Genomic DNA, 15411 nt, shown 5'->3' with positions numbered 1-15411 from the left:
CTTTCATTTCCTTTGCCTCCTCTCAGCCCACCAAAGCACTGACCAAATTAATCACTGGGGACCTGAGGACCTCTCTGCTTCCTGCCAGTCAGCTCTGGTCCCTTTTACCCTCAAAAGCAGTCATTTACTCAGTACTCTCAGGTCTGAAATAACTCCCACTGAAGCTCTCTCTCCAAGCCCCCCAGAGAATCAGGACAGAGCCTGCAGCCAGTGCAGTGGCCAGGTTTCTTCTTGTCTCAGGCCACCCCAGCGTCCCCGTGTGGAGGGACGGAGTCGGCCGGGCCCTTCCTCCATCTGTGACATGAATGTCGGTGGCCCTGTTGCGTCTGTGATGATCGACGTGTGTTGTCTGTTCTCTGTTGTCTGTTAAAATTCTTTGTCGTGTAGGTAAAATGCAGGATGGCAATGTGGACGCCAGCCAGAGCAAAGGTAACCCTTTTGTATTCACCGGCTTCTGGGGTCCCTGCTGCCCCTCCCCCCACTGGCTCTGAGAGCCAGGCTAGAAGCAGACAGGTCTGTGCCTGCAGGTGCCTGGCATTTGGGGGGGGGGGGGGGGTGGCTGTGATTCACATGGTGGCAGGCCCAATGGAGACATCACCCATGAGGACAGGGGCCAGCTGTGAGCCAGCTCTTCCCCAGCCTTTGTGCTAGGCTACCCATTTTGCTGAAGACTTGAAGCTGGTTCTTTGGAATCTTGAGGGGCTAAGGGGTAGGCCCCAGACCCACCAGTCAGTCCTTCACCGAAGAAAGAGGAGGCTTGGCACCCAAGGATAAGGACACTCTCTTATCTTTTAAGCCCTCTTTGTGTCCCTCTTCTCTGGCGACTATTAATATCCCAACAACATACTCAAGAACCCCCTGGGGAAGGCCAAGGCTATCTGTCTTGTCTAAATGTGGCGAAACTGAGGGGCCATTTGGGGAAGGATCTCTGGGCTTCTTCAGGCCCAGAGGGGACCCCAGCTACACCTGCTGGGAACCCAAGAACTGTGTCACTCCCTATTCACACTTGGATTCCAGGTCCAAGGCAGTCCCTGGCCCTGGGACTAGGGTCTCCAGCTGGAAGAAGCAGACCCCGTATCACAGGGTGTCTGTGCCAGCCATGCAGGGGTCCAGACAAGGGAGTGAATGTCTCAGCACACTCCCCTGGGCAGGCAGGGTGGGTGCCAGTATGCCCACCCTGCAGGCTGACCTGGCTGTGTGCGCGTGTGCGTGTGTGCGTGCATGTGTGTGCGTGTGTGCGTGCATGTGCATACTCTGTCCCCTACAGCCAAACAGCAGGATGGGGCCGCCGCCATGGAGATGCAGCCCCTCAAGAGTGCTGAGGGCGGCGACGCTGATGACAAAAAAAAGGCCAACATGCACAAGAAGGAGAAATCCGTGCTGCAGGGCAAGCTCACCAAGCTGGCTGTGCAGATCGGCAAGGCAGGTAAGCGTGCGGCCGCCGTGGACGGTGCACAGGGGACATGGGGTACACAGAGGGACCCCAGCTAGGGCCCCGCCCCGAGCTGGCTCTCAGTTGCCTCATCTGCAGAGTGGGGTCTGGATTAGGACTCTTGACTGGCCCCCCGACCCCAGCTGCCATGCAAAGGAAAGATTGAAGAGGTTGAGGGCCATGCTAGGAGCCCAGTGAGAAGCCTCCTATCTGAGCCTCAACACAAGCCTGATCCCCACTGAGCTGGGAGCTCCAGGTGATGGCTGGTGGTGGCCCCTCCAGCCCAGGAAGCTGAGCTCAGCTGCAAGGCCAGCCCTGCCCGTCTGACATGGCCTTGGCCTCTCATCCCACATGAGGACACGCAAACACCAAGGCCTCCCCACCTGGCTGTCTCCCGGCTCTAATTATAGGCACCACAGCGTGGAGAAGGGAGGCAAATTACAGGCTTGGCTGTCTATATTTAAACTAAGGGCCTGGTGATAGCTCCCGGCTGCTGGGAGCTTGGCTTCCCGCCCCTGCGACTGTCAGATGGGGATAGAGCCCGCTCTGAAGTCCCACAGCTGGAGATGGGGGCGGGGGAGCGATGGGCCCAGGGATTTCCTCCAGCCTTGGCATACAGCAGACTCTGCAGAGCCACAGTACCGCCACTGGCCGGGGCGGGGGGGGGGGGGGCGGGTGTGTTGGTGTGTGTGGAAGGAGCGATGAGATCCACCCACAGCCTTCAGAGCCCTTGCTCACCCCCCTCTCCCCCCTCAGCCTTGCCAAGAATGGAGTTTGGGGTCCAACACTTCTAGGTTCACATCCCACCCCTGCTTCCCTCTTGGGCTGAATTCCCTGAAGCAGAGTCTGAGGTGGATGGGTGCAGGATTTTTAGGGGCAAGGGTGCTCTCCGGTGAGACCTGTAAAGGGTAAAAGACTCAGTAGGGCCACAGAAAAAGCCAGATACTTCCTGGAGAAATCCCCGTCTCTGTCTACCTCTGCAGGGTCTGTCTGGTCTTGCAGCAAGGGGTCTGGGCTTTTGGACCCTCCACCTGAGCCGTTGAATACTGGCCATCAGATTGGGGTGGGGTGCCGTCCCAGATACGTCCTGACAGGAGAAAGTGCTCTCTGAAGTGTGGACTTCCTCTGGCAGAGTCCGCAGCTGTGCACAGTCTCTGCAGCACCTGCACAGTGCCTACAGCTCCCCGAATGGGCCAGGGGATCTCAGGGGATCCGGGCAGATAGCCATTCACATCTCCTAACTCTGTAGTGTTCTCGGGCCTGTGGCCTTGGACAGGTCCCTTCCCTCACTGACTTCAGTGTCCTCAGCTGAAAGAGGGCTCCCTGCTCTTTCCTCCATCCAAAACACTTTCTACATGTCACCCTCTGGCTGATCCTTCTCATCATTCCCCATCTACTCAAGTATCACCTCCTCCAGGAAGTCTTCCCTGAACACCCTTGCTAAAACAGTCCCTCCCCACCAGCCCGTGTTGTTCTGTTTTCTTTTTTGAAGCTTGATTGAAGTACAATCAATATGCAAAAAATTACACACATGTAATGTACATCTTGATGAATTTGGACATGGGCGTACACCCATGATGCCATCACCACAAGCAAGGTATGAAACATATTCCCCAAAATTCCTGTGTTCTTTCCTGGGTTTTTCTGTTTTCCTTTGTTTGGGGCCAGAACACTGAAGAGGAAATCTAGCCTCTTACCCAGTTTTGAAGTTCACAATACCATATTGTTCACTGTTGGCCCCATGGTGTCAAGCAGAGCTCTAGAACTTCTTTATCTTGCATAACTGAAACTCTATATCCACTGAAAAACAACCTTCTCTCTCCCCCTCCCCACAGCCCCTGGCAACCAACCTTCCACTCTCTGCTTCTATGAGTTTGACTATTTCTATTCCTCATGTAAGCCCTTCTGTGTCTGCCTTCTCTCATCTAGCATCATGTCCTCCAGGCCCATCCATGGGGTTGCAAATGGCAGGACTTCCTTCTTTTTTAAGGCTGAGTCATACTCTGCTGTGTGTCTGTGCCATGTTTTCTTGATCCCTTGGTCTGCCGATGGACACGTGGGTCATTTTCTTACCGGCAGCCTGTGTGGTTCTCTGTCACGTCGCCCTGCAGTTCTACACACCATTATCCCTACGTGGACGATCTTGTTCATGAGTTTTTTCCTTCTTGTCTGCCTCCCCCTCTGAAGTCTCAGCTTCTCAAGGGGAGGGACTCTGTCCTCTCTAGGGCTGTGTCCCTTGTTCCTGAATTAGGAGCCACTAGGTACCTGGGCGGGTGAGTTGATAAATGGTACTAACCACACATGAACGTGTGTGTGAGAACTATGCAGGGAGTTCGAACTGATTCCCATGGTCTCAGCACACATTTCCTGAGCACCCACAAGGTGTCAGGCACTGTGCAAGGGGCTTTACATGCATCCATCACTTTTGATCTTTGCAAAACCGCGTGAAATAAACATGCATCCCCATTGCACAGAAGAGGAGACTGAGGCTCTGTAAGGCTCAAGGACATGCCCCAGGCCATAAAGCTATGAGATGTGGGTTAGGGTCCGCCTAGCCAAGTGTTTGGTCCCCATCTCACTTCCCAGGGCCCCCACCCTCAGAAGAACCCCTGAGCAGATCTGTCCCCCAACCCGTGTTACAGGTTTGGTGATGTCGGCCATCACAGTCATCATCCTGGTGCTCTACTTCACCGTGGACACCTTCGTGGTCAATAAGAAGCCGTGGCTACCCGAGTGCACGCCTGTCTACGTGCAGTACTTTGTCAAGTTCTTCATCATCGGTGTGACAGTGCTGGTGGTCGCCGTGCCAGAGGGGCTCCCTCTGGCCGTCACCATCTCACTGGCCTACTCAGTGAAGGTGAGAAGGAGAGGACTGGCCGGCACAGCTCGGATCAGCTGCCCCCAGCCAGGGCTCTGGGGGTGGCCTGTGGGGCAGGCGCTGGGCCGTGAGTAGAGCTAAGAAGAAGGAAGGGGGCACCCTGGAAGTTGGGAGACGAGACATATGTGGGAACCCAGAACTCACGTGTCCTCAGGGAGGCCTATAGCAGCTCAGAGGGCCACACCCTGGCTCCAGGGATAGCCATCATTCACCCCAGCCAAGTGTTGCCTTGCAGATGCAGCCCCCTTGCATTGCCCACTCTTCACATTTTTCCCAGAGAAGCCAGAATCCTGGACTGATTTTTGAACATTGATCATCAACTCCACTTTAAAAAAGAAAAAAAAACCACCATTAAAAGCAGACCTTACAATGCAGGCCCAAACCCAACCCCATCTCACCAAATGTAAGGAGAAGTCTGAGGTCAAAGTCCCATGGAAGCTGTGATATTTCTGCAACTCATCTCAGAGGTTGCTCCCTGAAGTTGGGAAGAGATAAACCTAAAGCCAAAAGAAATCTGATTTAAGGAAACCCCTACCACTCGAGGGATGGGCTGAAAAGGGAAGAGGTTTTAAAAGCAGTTTCATGAAGGGTGGTAAGTCCATGAAAGCTGACTGTGGATACTTGGGTCTGGGGGTGGGGTGGGTGTTTCTAGTGCTCCCCAGATGGCAGAGCCCTGCCGCCCCCTGCTCCCAGGCCAAGGCCGACCATGGAGTCCAAACCCTGGGCTGAGCATCTCGGTGGGTGCCTCAAGCTTGGGGCCTCATTCTCTGCTGTTGGCCGCATGGTTTTCCCACCTTAGAGGGCAGAGCTCTGCACTCCTGGTCCCCAGTGCCCCAAGGCCAGGATGTCCCTACAAGGATGGAGCCCTGGGCATGTTTATAAACAAGGCATTGGCTCTGAGACATTGGCAGAGCTGCTGGAGGGCACGGCGGGCGTCAGTTTCCAACTTGGAATTTGGACTGGGCTTGCCGATGTAATTTCATACAGAAAAGAGATCTCCAGGCAGATGCCAGAAAGTGGCAGCTCTGGGTAAAGGATATGGCCCTTATCGCCTCCTTGTTTTAGGGTTCTTGAAGAAACTCCATCTCACAGACCAAAGACCAAACGGGTCACAACACGATGCTGCTTGGGAGTTTGGAGCCCAAAGATGGTGATTTTCATTAAGCCATGAGAGGGGACCCCCACGGCCACCCAGCTGAGCTCAGGGTGTCTTGAAAGTCACACAGAGGTAGTTTGGGGTGACCATATACAGACCTTTTTAGGTCTCTGCACCTTCTGCCATTCACATCTCTGGCATCTGGCACCTGCAGCTGTCTTAGGTCATGTTACTTTTATAGTCACTTGATAAACTGAGTACAGCCCCAACCCAGGAGAGGCAAACTCTTCCCTCTCTGAGCTTGGCATACCCACCCTGGGAGCCGCCATCGAAAGAACAGAGATGACTCAGAGGAGCAATGTGAGCTGTATGTGTGATTTTAAATTCCCTTGCGGCCATGTTCAAAGGAAAGAGTAAAAAGAAAGAGGTGACGTTAATTTTAATAATATAATTTACTTCACCTTTAGTAATATAATTTAGTTCACCTTTATGTCCAAACATATTATGTTAGCAATCCAACATATAATAGCATACAAATAGCTAGTGAGATGTCTTTCATTGCCTTTTTCCTAATAAGTCTTCAAAAACCAACACATATTTTTACACGTACAGCACGTTTCATGTCAGACCAGCCACACTTCCAGGACAGAGCAGCCACCTATGTATTTATTCTTAAGCCCAACAGACGAACCCTGCCCCAGATGGGCAGGGGCCCGATGGAATGACCCAGCCTGTGAAGTTAAATAGAGCTAGGTTTCAGTCTGAGCATTAACCCATATTAGGTGTGTGATCCTGGTCAAATCACTTGGCTGTGGCTTTTCCATTGGCCAACGTGGAGGATCGCCATCCCCAAAGGTTTCACAGGCCTCCTGTACCATCAGACTAGAAAATGAACCAGGAAGAACTTCGCCAGCCATAAAGCGTGTTGCAAATTCCTATTGCTACTGCTCCTGCATTCAACATACATGAGGTGTCACTATTATCACAGGTTATAATAAGATTGCAATAGCATATAATTCTACCAATACTCGTTTCTTCGTAACATGAACTGCTATTAAAACTATTCTAATGGCACTCTTTTTTTACCCTTTTTATGAAGAGTTAGGATGGGGAGCAAGAACAAAGGAAACCAGATTACTAGGAACAGACGAGAACTTTGTCTGATTCAGCCTCTAGCAGCTTCTCTTGCCCCCTCTTGCCAGATAGGGTAACTGGGTCTGCAGGGTCTATCTTAAGCATGACGCTTGCTTGAGAATTACTTCATTTGCATGAGTTTGCTTGAGAACCTCAAAGAAGCTAGGAGTGAAGCTGGGAAGACAGAGAGTACCTGAATACCAGAAAATTCAGAAATACCAGAAAGTGGCAGAAAGATGGTGATTTTCATTAAGCCATGAGAGGGGTACTATGTACATAGTACATAGTACTATGTATGGTGGGATATCATTTTTGCTATAAATTTAAGAAGATGTCTATACATAAGATGTATCCTTTCTGGGTGATGGATAAAGATGGATTTGTTTTCTTTTGTGTGTTTGTATATTGAAAAGAAATTTGTGACTTTTGTTATACGAGGTATAATATATATGTGATGCAGAAAAAAAATCTGTAGATTTTTTTTTTAGAATCTATAGATTTTTTTAAAAGAAGGCAGTAAAAATCTCCTGTCATTCTACCATGCAGAAATAATAACCCTAACATTTTGAAATTTTTCCAGATACTGTCCTTTGCCTACAAACACATACATGTATCCTAAATTTATTTATTTTTGGTGGGACCAAAAATGACAATGAAAACCAGGCACCAGCAAAATATTTGAAAAACAAAAACAAAAACATAAAACCATTAACCAAATAAAGGATGGCTACTTCTGTTAGGGTATAAGAGAAAAATATTTGAGGTCATTGTAGAAGACCCAACATTAATTTATCATCCTTTTCCCTATCTTTTCCATAAGGAATACAGATTCTTAAAAAAAAAAAAAAAAAAAAGGTCAATTAATCAGATCTTTTAAGTGGTTCAATTAAAAGGCTGCACATACACAGATCTCCAATTCCACATCTTTGCACATGTGGGAAACACGGGGCACATGGCAGCAGCTCTGCACCTCTTACTGCATGCTTTCCCAGTGTCTCCAACCCCACTCCCTGCCCCCCCCAGCTCCCTCTCCTCACTGTCGCCCTCTCACCTGCCCCTGCCCCCAGAAAATGATGAAAGACAACAATCTGGTACGCCACCTGGATGCCTGTGAGACCATGGGCAATGCCACCGCCATCTGCTCGGACAAGACGGGCACGCTGACCACCAATCGCATGACAGTTGTGCAGGCCTACATCGGCGATGTCCACTACAAGGAGATCCCTGACCCCAGTTCCATCAATGCCAAGACCTTGGAGCTGCTCGTCAATGCCATTGCCATCAACAGCGCCTACACCACCAAGATTCTGGTGAGTGGTGTAGCCTCCACTGGAGGAACCAAGGTCCGCGGGGTGATGCAGAGACACCAGGCAGATTGAATGATGTGATTCCTATTTTTGAATACTGCTGATGTATTTTGGGTGGTCATATAGCAAGCAACTTGTTTCTTTTTGATTTAGCAATGATATTTATATGAGCCCCCAAAAATGTTAATTGCGTTTTTTAGATCCTGTCATTGTCCTCCTTGCAAAAACAAAACACTTACTATTAGTTGGCTTTTGCCACATAACTACAGTAGTTCCCCTTTCAGTTATGGGTGGTCAGCCTCAGCCCATAACAGCTGACCCTCCTTCTGATATATTGTCCGAAGGTCAAGAGTGGCCTCGTGATTTACAGCACAGGCTGTACCCTTCTCCACTTCAGCTCAGCACATAGGCACTTTATCATCTCACAGCAGCACGAGAAGGGTGAGTACAATACAGTAAGATACCTAGAGAGAGACCACATTCACGTAACTTTTACTACAGTATATTGTAATAATTGTTCTATTTTAGTATCAGTTCTTAATCAGTTGTTAATCTCTTACTGTGCCTAATTTATAAATTAAACTTTTATCACAAAGATACATGTCTTGGACAAAACATAGTATATATAGGGTTCGGTATGATCCACAGATTTGGGCGTCTCCTGGGGGTCTTGGAACATATCCCCCAAAAATAAGCAGGGACTACTGGACTCCAAAACTTTGTGGCTCCAAAACCAAACTGTATTTAGTGCACAATTCTGTGGGTGGGCTCTTCCACTGTCCATGGGACTCCCTCTCACATCTGCATCTGTGGTGGCTCAGGTGGACAGCTCTGCTGATCTCAGCAGCACGGTAGGCTGGGCTGGGATGGCCTCAGCTGGGATGGTTCATCTTGGCTCCGTGTGGTCCCAGCTCTTCCAGAAGGCTGGTCTGGGCTGGTTCACAGTGTCATCTTGGTGCATGATGTTGGCCAAGGCAAGCCAAGAGGCCAGTGCAGATTCAGGGAATGGGGAAATAGATGCCATCTCTTAATGGAAGGAACTATAAGATCACACTGCAAAGGGCATGGATTTAGAGAGGGAACTAATTTGGCCATTTTCAGAAAGGATCTACCACCAATGACATTTTGTTGTTAGTAATAGTAGCAGTATCACAAATTCCGATAAGAATTCTCATATTCCTCTCTCAGCTAAGCTGTGTAGACTCATCATGCTGTGATCCCCATTTGGTTTAGAAGCACAGATGGCCTTTTTGTAGTTAACCAATATTTGGATGAAGAGAAACACGGAATTGTCCATCCAGAGGTCAGTCGGCAGCCAGATACAGGACATCTGTAGTGGGAGCATCTAGGTGAGCGGCTGGGCTTTTTGCCTTGCCTCCCAAATGTGCCCTAGCCCCAACCTCTGCCTTCTGTCCCAGAGCCAGCTTGAAGCATCATGGTCAGGCTGGGTTGTGGGAGCCGCCAGGAGTTCATCCAAATGGGGAGGAGAGTGTGACTCAGCAGCGAGGAGCTGAGGGCTGGTGGGAGAAAGGGGAGGAGGCAGCTTCTGCCTCCAGACACTGGGACTGCAAGGTCTGCACTGTCCAGGGCTGAACAGCCACCCACATCACCCCGGAGCTGCAGGCTGAGGGAGGCCCCCAGAGAAGAGGAGAAAGTAGGTCGGGAGGACGCATACAGAGGGGTGACCAAGAGCCCCTGGGGCGATGCCAGAAATGATGACATTTGTCTTCTTCCCACCCCACCCCCGCCCCAATTTGGGAATCAAGGGAACTCAGCAGTGTTTTATTCTGTTCCCCAGGCCTTCCTAAAATAACCAAGTTGCTGTTAATGATCTTGTCCTGCAGATGTGGCAGAGAAGGGAGCAGGGCAATTCCCAGAGCAGGCTTCCGAGGATGGGGTGGCTGCAGGGGCACAGCCCTGCCAGGTGGGCTTGGATTGAGATGTAGGTTATGTAATCACATTTAAAAAAAAAAAAAAAAAAGCTGTTCTGGGGTCTGCCAGGAGAGCTGAGGAGACATCTCAATTAGGGGTGTCGCATGGCACTGGCGGCAAAGCTAGAATCTCATTTCCAGATGTTCCACCTGATTCCTCCTCTGTGAGAGCACTGACTCTCCCATGTCTTCTTATTCTCTGACATAGACAACGTGGGCTCGTTGAGAGGGAGAAAAACATTTGAGTCATCTCTGTTCCCCCAGGCATAGTTCCTGGGAAGTACAGGTTGGGTGGGTGAGGTAAGTGAATTGATCAGTGAATAAATGTATAGATATATAATCAATGAGATGAGGATTAGGTAGGGAGACAGACGGATGGATGGGCGATGGATGGGTAGATGGATGGATGGGTGGATGGTTGAATGGATGAGTGGATGAGTAGGAGGGCAGTGGATGGGTGAATATGAATTAATAAGATCCTCAGGACAGGACTCTCCCTATGTTCTACTTTCCTGTTTTTGTGGCAGCAAGAGGTAGTAGTTGGCCCCCTCTCTGTCCCATGGCCAACACCACTGCTCTGCCACTTCCTCCAGCATACTGAGCTTCTTCTGCAGCTGCCTCCAGCCCTCTAGTCTACACTAATCTAGAGACCTCCCAATTAGCTAGCACCTTTCATTCTTAAAAAGCAAAAACAGAAAAACAACCTACTTGAGTATTTCTAGTGTAGTTTGTATGGGCATCATCTCCATGGACTCACAGGTCTTAGAGACCCTCTGGTCCAGCCCCCTCACTTTACTCTGAGACCCAGAATTAGGAAGGGACTTGCTCCAAATTTCCCCGTGGGCAACTGAAGCTGGAATGCAGATGTCCTGACACCTAGTCCAAGAAGCAGTAAGTTTTGGCTCTGAAGTCCAGCAAAACAAGGTTCAAACTTCATCTCCAGCACTTACCACCTGTGTGACCCCAAGCAAGTTACTTATCTCCTTTGAGCTTATGCTTCCCAATCTGAAAATCTGTAAAGTGAATATATAATTAATCCTAGTTGCTAACATTCACTTAGCCAGGCTCAATGCTAAGAACTTACCCCCATGTAGCCCTTGTACAATGATCCCATGAAGTAGGCGACATCACATGTCTAATTCATAGATCAGACCCTGAAGCTGGAAGAAGTGAAAAGCCATGCTTGGAGTTCCAGAGCAGATAAGAGGCTGAGCCAGGATTAGAACCCAGATCTGTCCAACCCAGATCTGTCCGTGCATGAGCCCATGCAGCTCACCAGCCTTTCCTACCCAACTCATGTGGCTTCACCTTTGCCTGGAGACAGCTTCAGAGCCACTGTGAAGGTCGGATGAGAAAATATGTATGTCCCCGCACAGTGCCTAACAGGTAGCAAGCACTCAGGCCACATTAGTTATTTCTCTTATAACTTCTATTATTATTCCGAAGCCATATCCTCTGTTGTTTATTTTGCCAGTCCCTGTCTTGCCTGACCCTCCACCTCCCTTCCAGGGAATCAGGGTAAATAGGACAATTCCCATCTTGCAGCTAAAAACACTGAGTGTAGAAATATCAAGAAAGCTGCCCAGGATTGCGCCTGACCACCAAGAGGCTGATTTGGACCCAGAGAATTCCAGAGGAGTTTACCAAGCAGGCAAGGGCATTCCAGGCAGGGGCACATTGCTGCCAAGGCCTGGAGACCTGACGATGTCTGGCTCATTCAGGTGATCTGTGGCCTGAGCACTTCTCTGGGGCTGGAATAATGAAAGCCAGGACTGGGAGGCATGGGGGACAAGGTGGCATCTGATAAGCCCTTAAAAGGATTCTGCTCATGGCCCTCAGGAAAAGCAGCCCAGGCAGGTGTGGAGAGTGGTGTGAGGCTGAGGCTGCTGGCCAGGAGGCCTGGTAAAGTGGCCCAGGAACCCCATGCTCCCTCCTTTCTGAGGATGACAAAGCTTTCTTCCCTGTCTTATTTCAAATCATTAGGAACTAAACTTGCCCTCTGAGAAGTTATGTGAATCATCCTTGAGTCAGAAATTGTTCCCCTGCCTCAGAAATCCTGGCACACCCTCAGATTTGCTCTGTTGTCTCTGACCCTTTGAACATCAGGACTTCTGCTATCTCCTTCCCATCGCACTGCTGCTTCTCAGAACCACAGCTGCGCTTTAAGGTGGAAGGACCTCCTTCCTCACTTATGAGGCCTAGTGCTTTCTCGGGAAAGCGTTCTCCTTTCCCAACCGTGTATGTTCTGCGTGCTGAACCCACCCAAGCAGACCTTAAGTTCATGTTTTGTGAGACCTCTTTCGAGGTAGGTTGACACTGCAGTTAACATCTGAATTATGAAGCCGAGGATGGGGACTTGTGGAGCAGAATTGTTGGAAGTTCATGGCATATTTCTGAACACATACACTGTCGAGAGAAAAACAAGTCTCCCTAGAGCCTCTGGAGTGGTTCAGGAGGAAGGAGCAAAAAGGGGTTTCCTGGCAGGATGGTCTTCCTGAATAAATCAGCCACACTTCACTTAATTAGAAGCTCCAGGCCCTCAGGGCACCCCATTTCTAAGCTGAGGTGGCCGTGGTGCCGCCTTACCCCAGGGAGCCCCAGTACTCCTCAAAGGCAGGAAGGAGCTGCTTAATTGTATTCCCATACCTTAGAACTTGGGCACTTAGAGAAGGACTCCAGGAAGCAGAGACCAACCTTAAACCCAGATCTCCCGGCTCCAAACCAGGGCTCCATTGAATATCCCAATGAGCCTCAGAGTCCCCAAGTCAAACCACACTCTGAGAGCGGGCTCTGGCCAAGCCAGGGCAGCCAAAAGATGCGGAAAACTCAAAGGTGACTTTACGGGGCGCTGAGATGGGAAGGTGGGGTGGGCTATGGTTCTGGTAGGTAAAACGGCAGGGGCCTGTGTGTTGAACTCAACAATTGTTTCAGTTGTTTTGGTTTGTGTTGTTTTTGCAAACACCGTCTCTGGGAGAAGAGTTTAAAGCAAATAGACCCAAATGGGGAATTTGGATTTTTAACAGAGCTGTTAATCCCTACATCACACCCTGTCACCCTGCATGTGTGCAGGCACACACACACTGCACACACCACACACACACACACCATCACACATGTCATGCATATACACACACACCTGCACACACACCATTCATCCAATTAATTACACACACCACACATACCATGCATATACACCTACCACACCATGCACACCACACACATGCACTGAACATACCACACACACACCACATACATGCCACACACCACCACACACACCATGCACATACACATATGTGTACACACAACATGCATAAAATTACATACACACATCATACAACTGTAGTCACACACCATACACAAACACACACACCACACACACAACTGCATATATGTGCACACCACACACATACAACTGCACACATACCACACATATAATTACGCATACCACACACATATAAAGTTACATACACACACCATATATAAACACACACACACAACTGCATATATATACACACCATACGCATACAACTGGACACACTATGCACATACACACCACATGTGTTTATAGCTGTACACATACACAGCCACACTCATACATATCACACACATACAGTTACACACACACTACACATACAATTACACATACATCTGCACACACCACACACACACAGAGCTGCACTGCTAAGCCTGGGAAGGTCCCCAAGGAGTCTGCTTTCTGGGAGTAGGTCTCCCCAGGGCATCTCAGCCAGTCCCACTGTCCTGGTCACTCACACTGATCTGCCTTCCCAGCCTCTGGGAAAGAACCCAGGGCTCTGCTGCCTCATGTACCTTGGGAGGCCTAGCACTGAGAAGCTCCTGCGGAGACAGGCCTTTAGAGGAGAATTCTGGAAGCCAAAGTTCCACCCCATCTGGCCTTCCACGGGCAGCCCCCAACAGGGACAAGCACAGAATTACTCGTGTATTATTTCCACAAATATTCACTGGTTACTCCATAGTGGGAGACAGACACATTTCCCCCGATCCTCTTGGACTCTAAATCAATCATCAACCAGTTCACTAGTTAACCAGAGATCTCTAGGGCTAGTGGAGACAGGAAGGACTCTGAGGAGAGCATGTGCTGTGGGCTCAGAGCCGAGAACACTGAGGTCCAACCCTAGCGGGGTCACTGACTAGCGATGTGAGTTCATCTCTCTGGGCCTCCCCGCACACAGCTGTGAAGTGGGAGCACTCTCGCTGGCCTCCCCAGGCGCTGAGGGGCCACACCCCGACCACGCATGTGACAAGCCCGATAAAGGACAGGGCCGATCGACATTCAAACAGTGGCCACCGCTGCTGCTGCGGTTAAGCTGGTTGGTGATTCATCCAGGCACGGGGGGGTGGGGGCAGTGCCTGTTGAGGGGTGAGGAGGAGCAGGCTAGGCCACCAGAGAGGGCCACTCAGCAGAGAGTTGTTTTCTATCTGCTCCTAGAAGCATCATCATATGGCATGTGCTACAGTTTACTATGCTGGGTTGTTTGGAGGGACTTTCTGGAGGTTTCTTAGCAGTAAAACACCAAATGAACCATCTAAACTGTTTTTAAGTGGCATTAAGTACATTCCAGTTGTGCGACCATCCCCACCATCCATCCCAGAACTTTTCATCATTCCAAACAGAAACTCTGTCCCATCAAAAACTAACTCCCCATCCCACCCCCATCAACAACCAGCTCCTGGTCTCCACCATCGTACTTTCTGTTTCTGTGAGTCTGACTCTTCTAGGCACATAGTACAGGTAGAATTCTACAGTGTCTGTCCTTCTGTGACTGGCTTATTTCACTTGTAATGTCCTCGGGGTTTATCCATGTGGTCACATGTGTTAGAATTTCCTTCCGTTTTAAGGCTGGTTAATACTCCCTTGTATGTCTGGACCATTCTTTATTTATCCATTCATTTGTCTACGGACACATGGATTGCCCCCACCTCTTGGCTTTTGTGAGTAATGACGTCATGAACATGGGTATACAAATGTCTTTTGAAGTTCCTGCTGCCAATTCTTTCAGGGTATATATATATATATATATATACACATAACCAGAAGTGGAATGCTGGATTATATGGGAATTCCATGTTTAATCTTTTGAGGAACTACCATCCTGTTTTCCACAGCAGCTGCACCTTGTCACCTTCCCACCAACAGCACACAGAGCTGCGATTTCTTCGCATGCTCACCAACGCTTGTTTTCTGCTTTGGCTTTTTCTAGTAGCCATCCAAATGAATGTGAGGTGGTACAGGCTAGTTATGCTTCTTTTTTTTTTTTTTAACTAGACTTCCCACCAGCATTGAGCCCAATGTGGGGTTTGAACTCATGACCCTGAGAGCAAGATCTGAGCTGAGATCAAGAGTTGGAGGCTTAACCGACTGAGCCACCCAGGCATCCCTAGCTGCACTTTTTTTCATCTCATTTTTGCAGATGTTATTTATAACTTGTAGTTCTTCTAGTCATCATTCCTTCCTCTTGGCTCTATTTATCCCCCAGGACCCCAAACACGAACATGAATTTTCCTCTCGAGATTATGCCTAGTGGCAGCATCCAGCATTCCCAAAGGGCTCCATACAACAGGGAAATGTGTTGAATGAAGCTCTGTGCTAGGAG

General features: G+C 49.4%; 1 protein-coding gene across 11 annotated transcripts in view; it reads left to right on the top strand.

Moving 5' to 3' along the window:
• ATP2B2 (ATPase plasma membrane Ca2+ transporting 2) overlaps positions 1 to 15411 on the top strand; it is a 366135-nt gene that overhangs the window by 317378 nt on the left and 33346 nt on the right. For 9 of the 11 annotated variants that reach the window (XM_059390328.1, XM_059390327.1, XM_059390321.1 and 6 more), the window contains 4 exons: positions 388 to 429; positions 1268 to 1426; positions 4075 to 4289; positions 7608 to 7850. In XM_059390328.1, the coding sequence (XP_059246311.1) occupies positions 388 to 429; positions 1268 to 1426; positions 4075 to 4289; positions 7608 to 7850 (659 nt within the window). The remainder of the gene's footprint in view (positions 1 to 387; positions 430 to 1267; positions 1427 to 4074; positions 4290 to 7607; positions 7851 to 15411) is intronic. The other 2 variants (XM_059390330.1, XM_059390332.1) reach the window with 1 other exon arrangement.

This window comes from Mustela nigripes, chromosome 2, assembly GCF_022355385.1.
Source record: "Mustela nigripes isolate SB6536 chromosome 2, MUSNIG.SB6536, whole genome shotgun sequence".
NCBI classification, from domain to species: Eukaryota; Metazoa; Chordata; class Mammalia; order Carnivora; family Mustelidae; genus Mustela; species Mustela nigripes.
The sequence above is the reverse complement of the archived record's forward strand: the minus strand, read 5'-3'. Positions and strand labels throughout refer to the sequence as shown.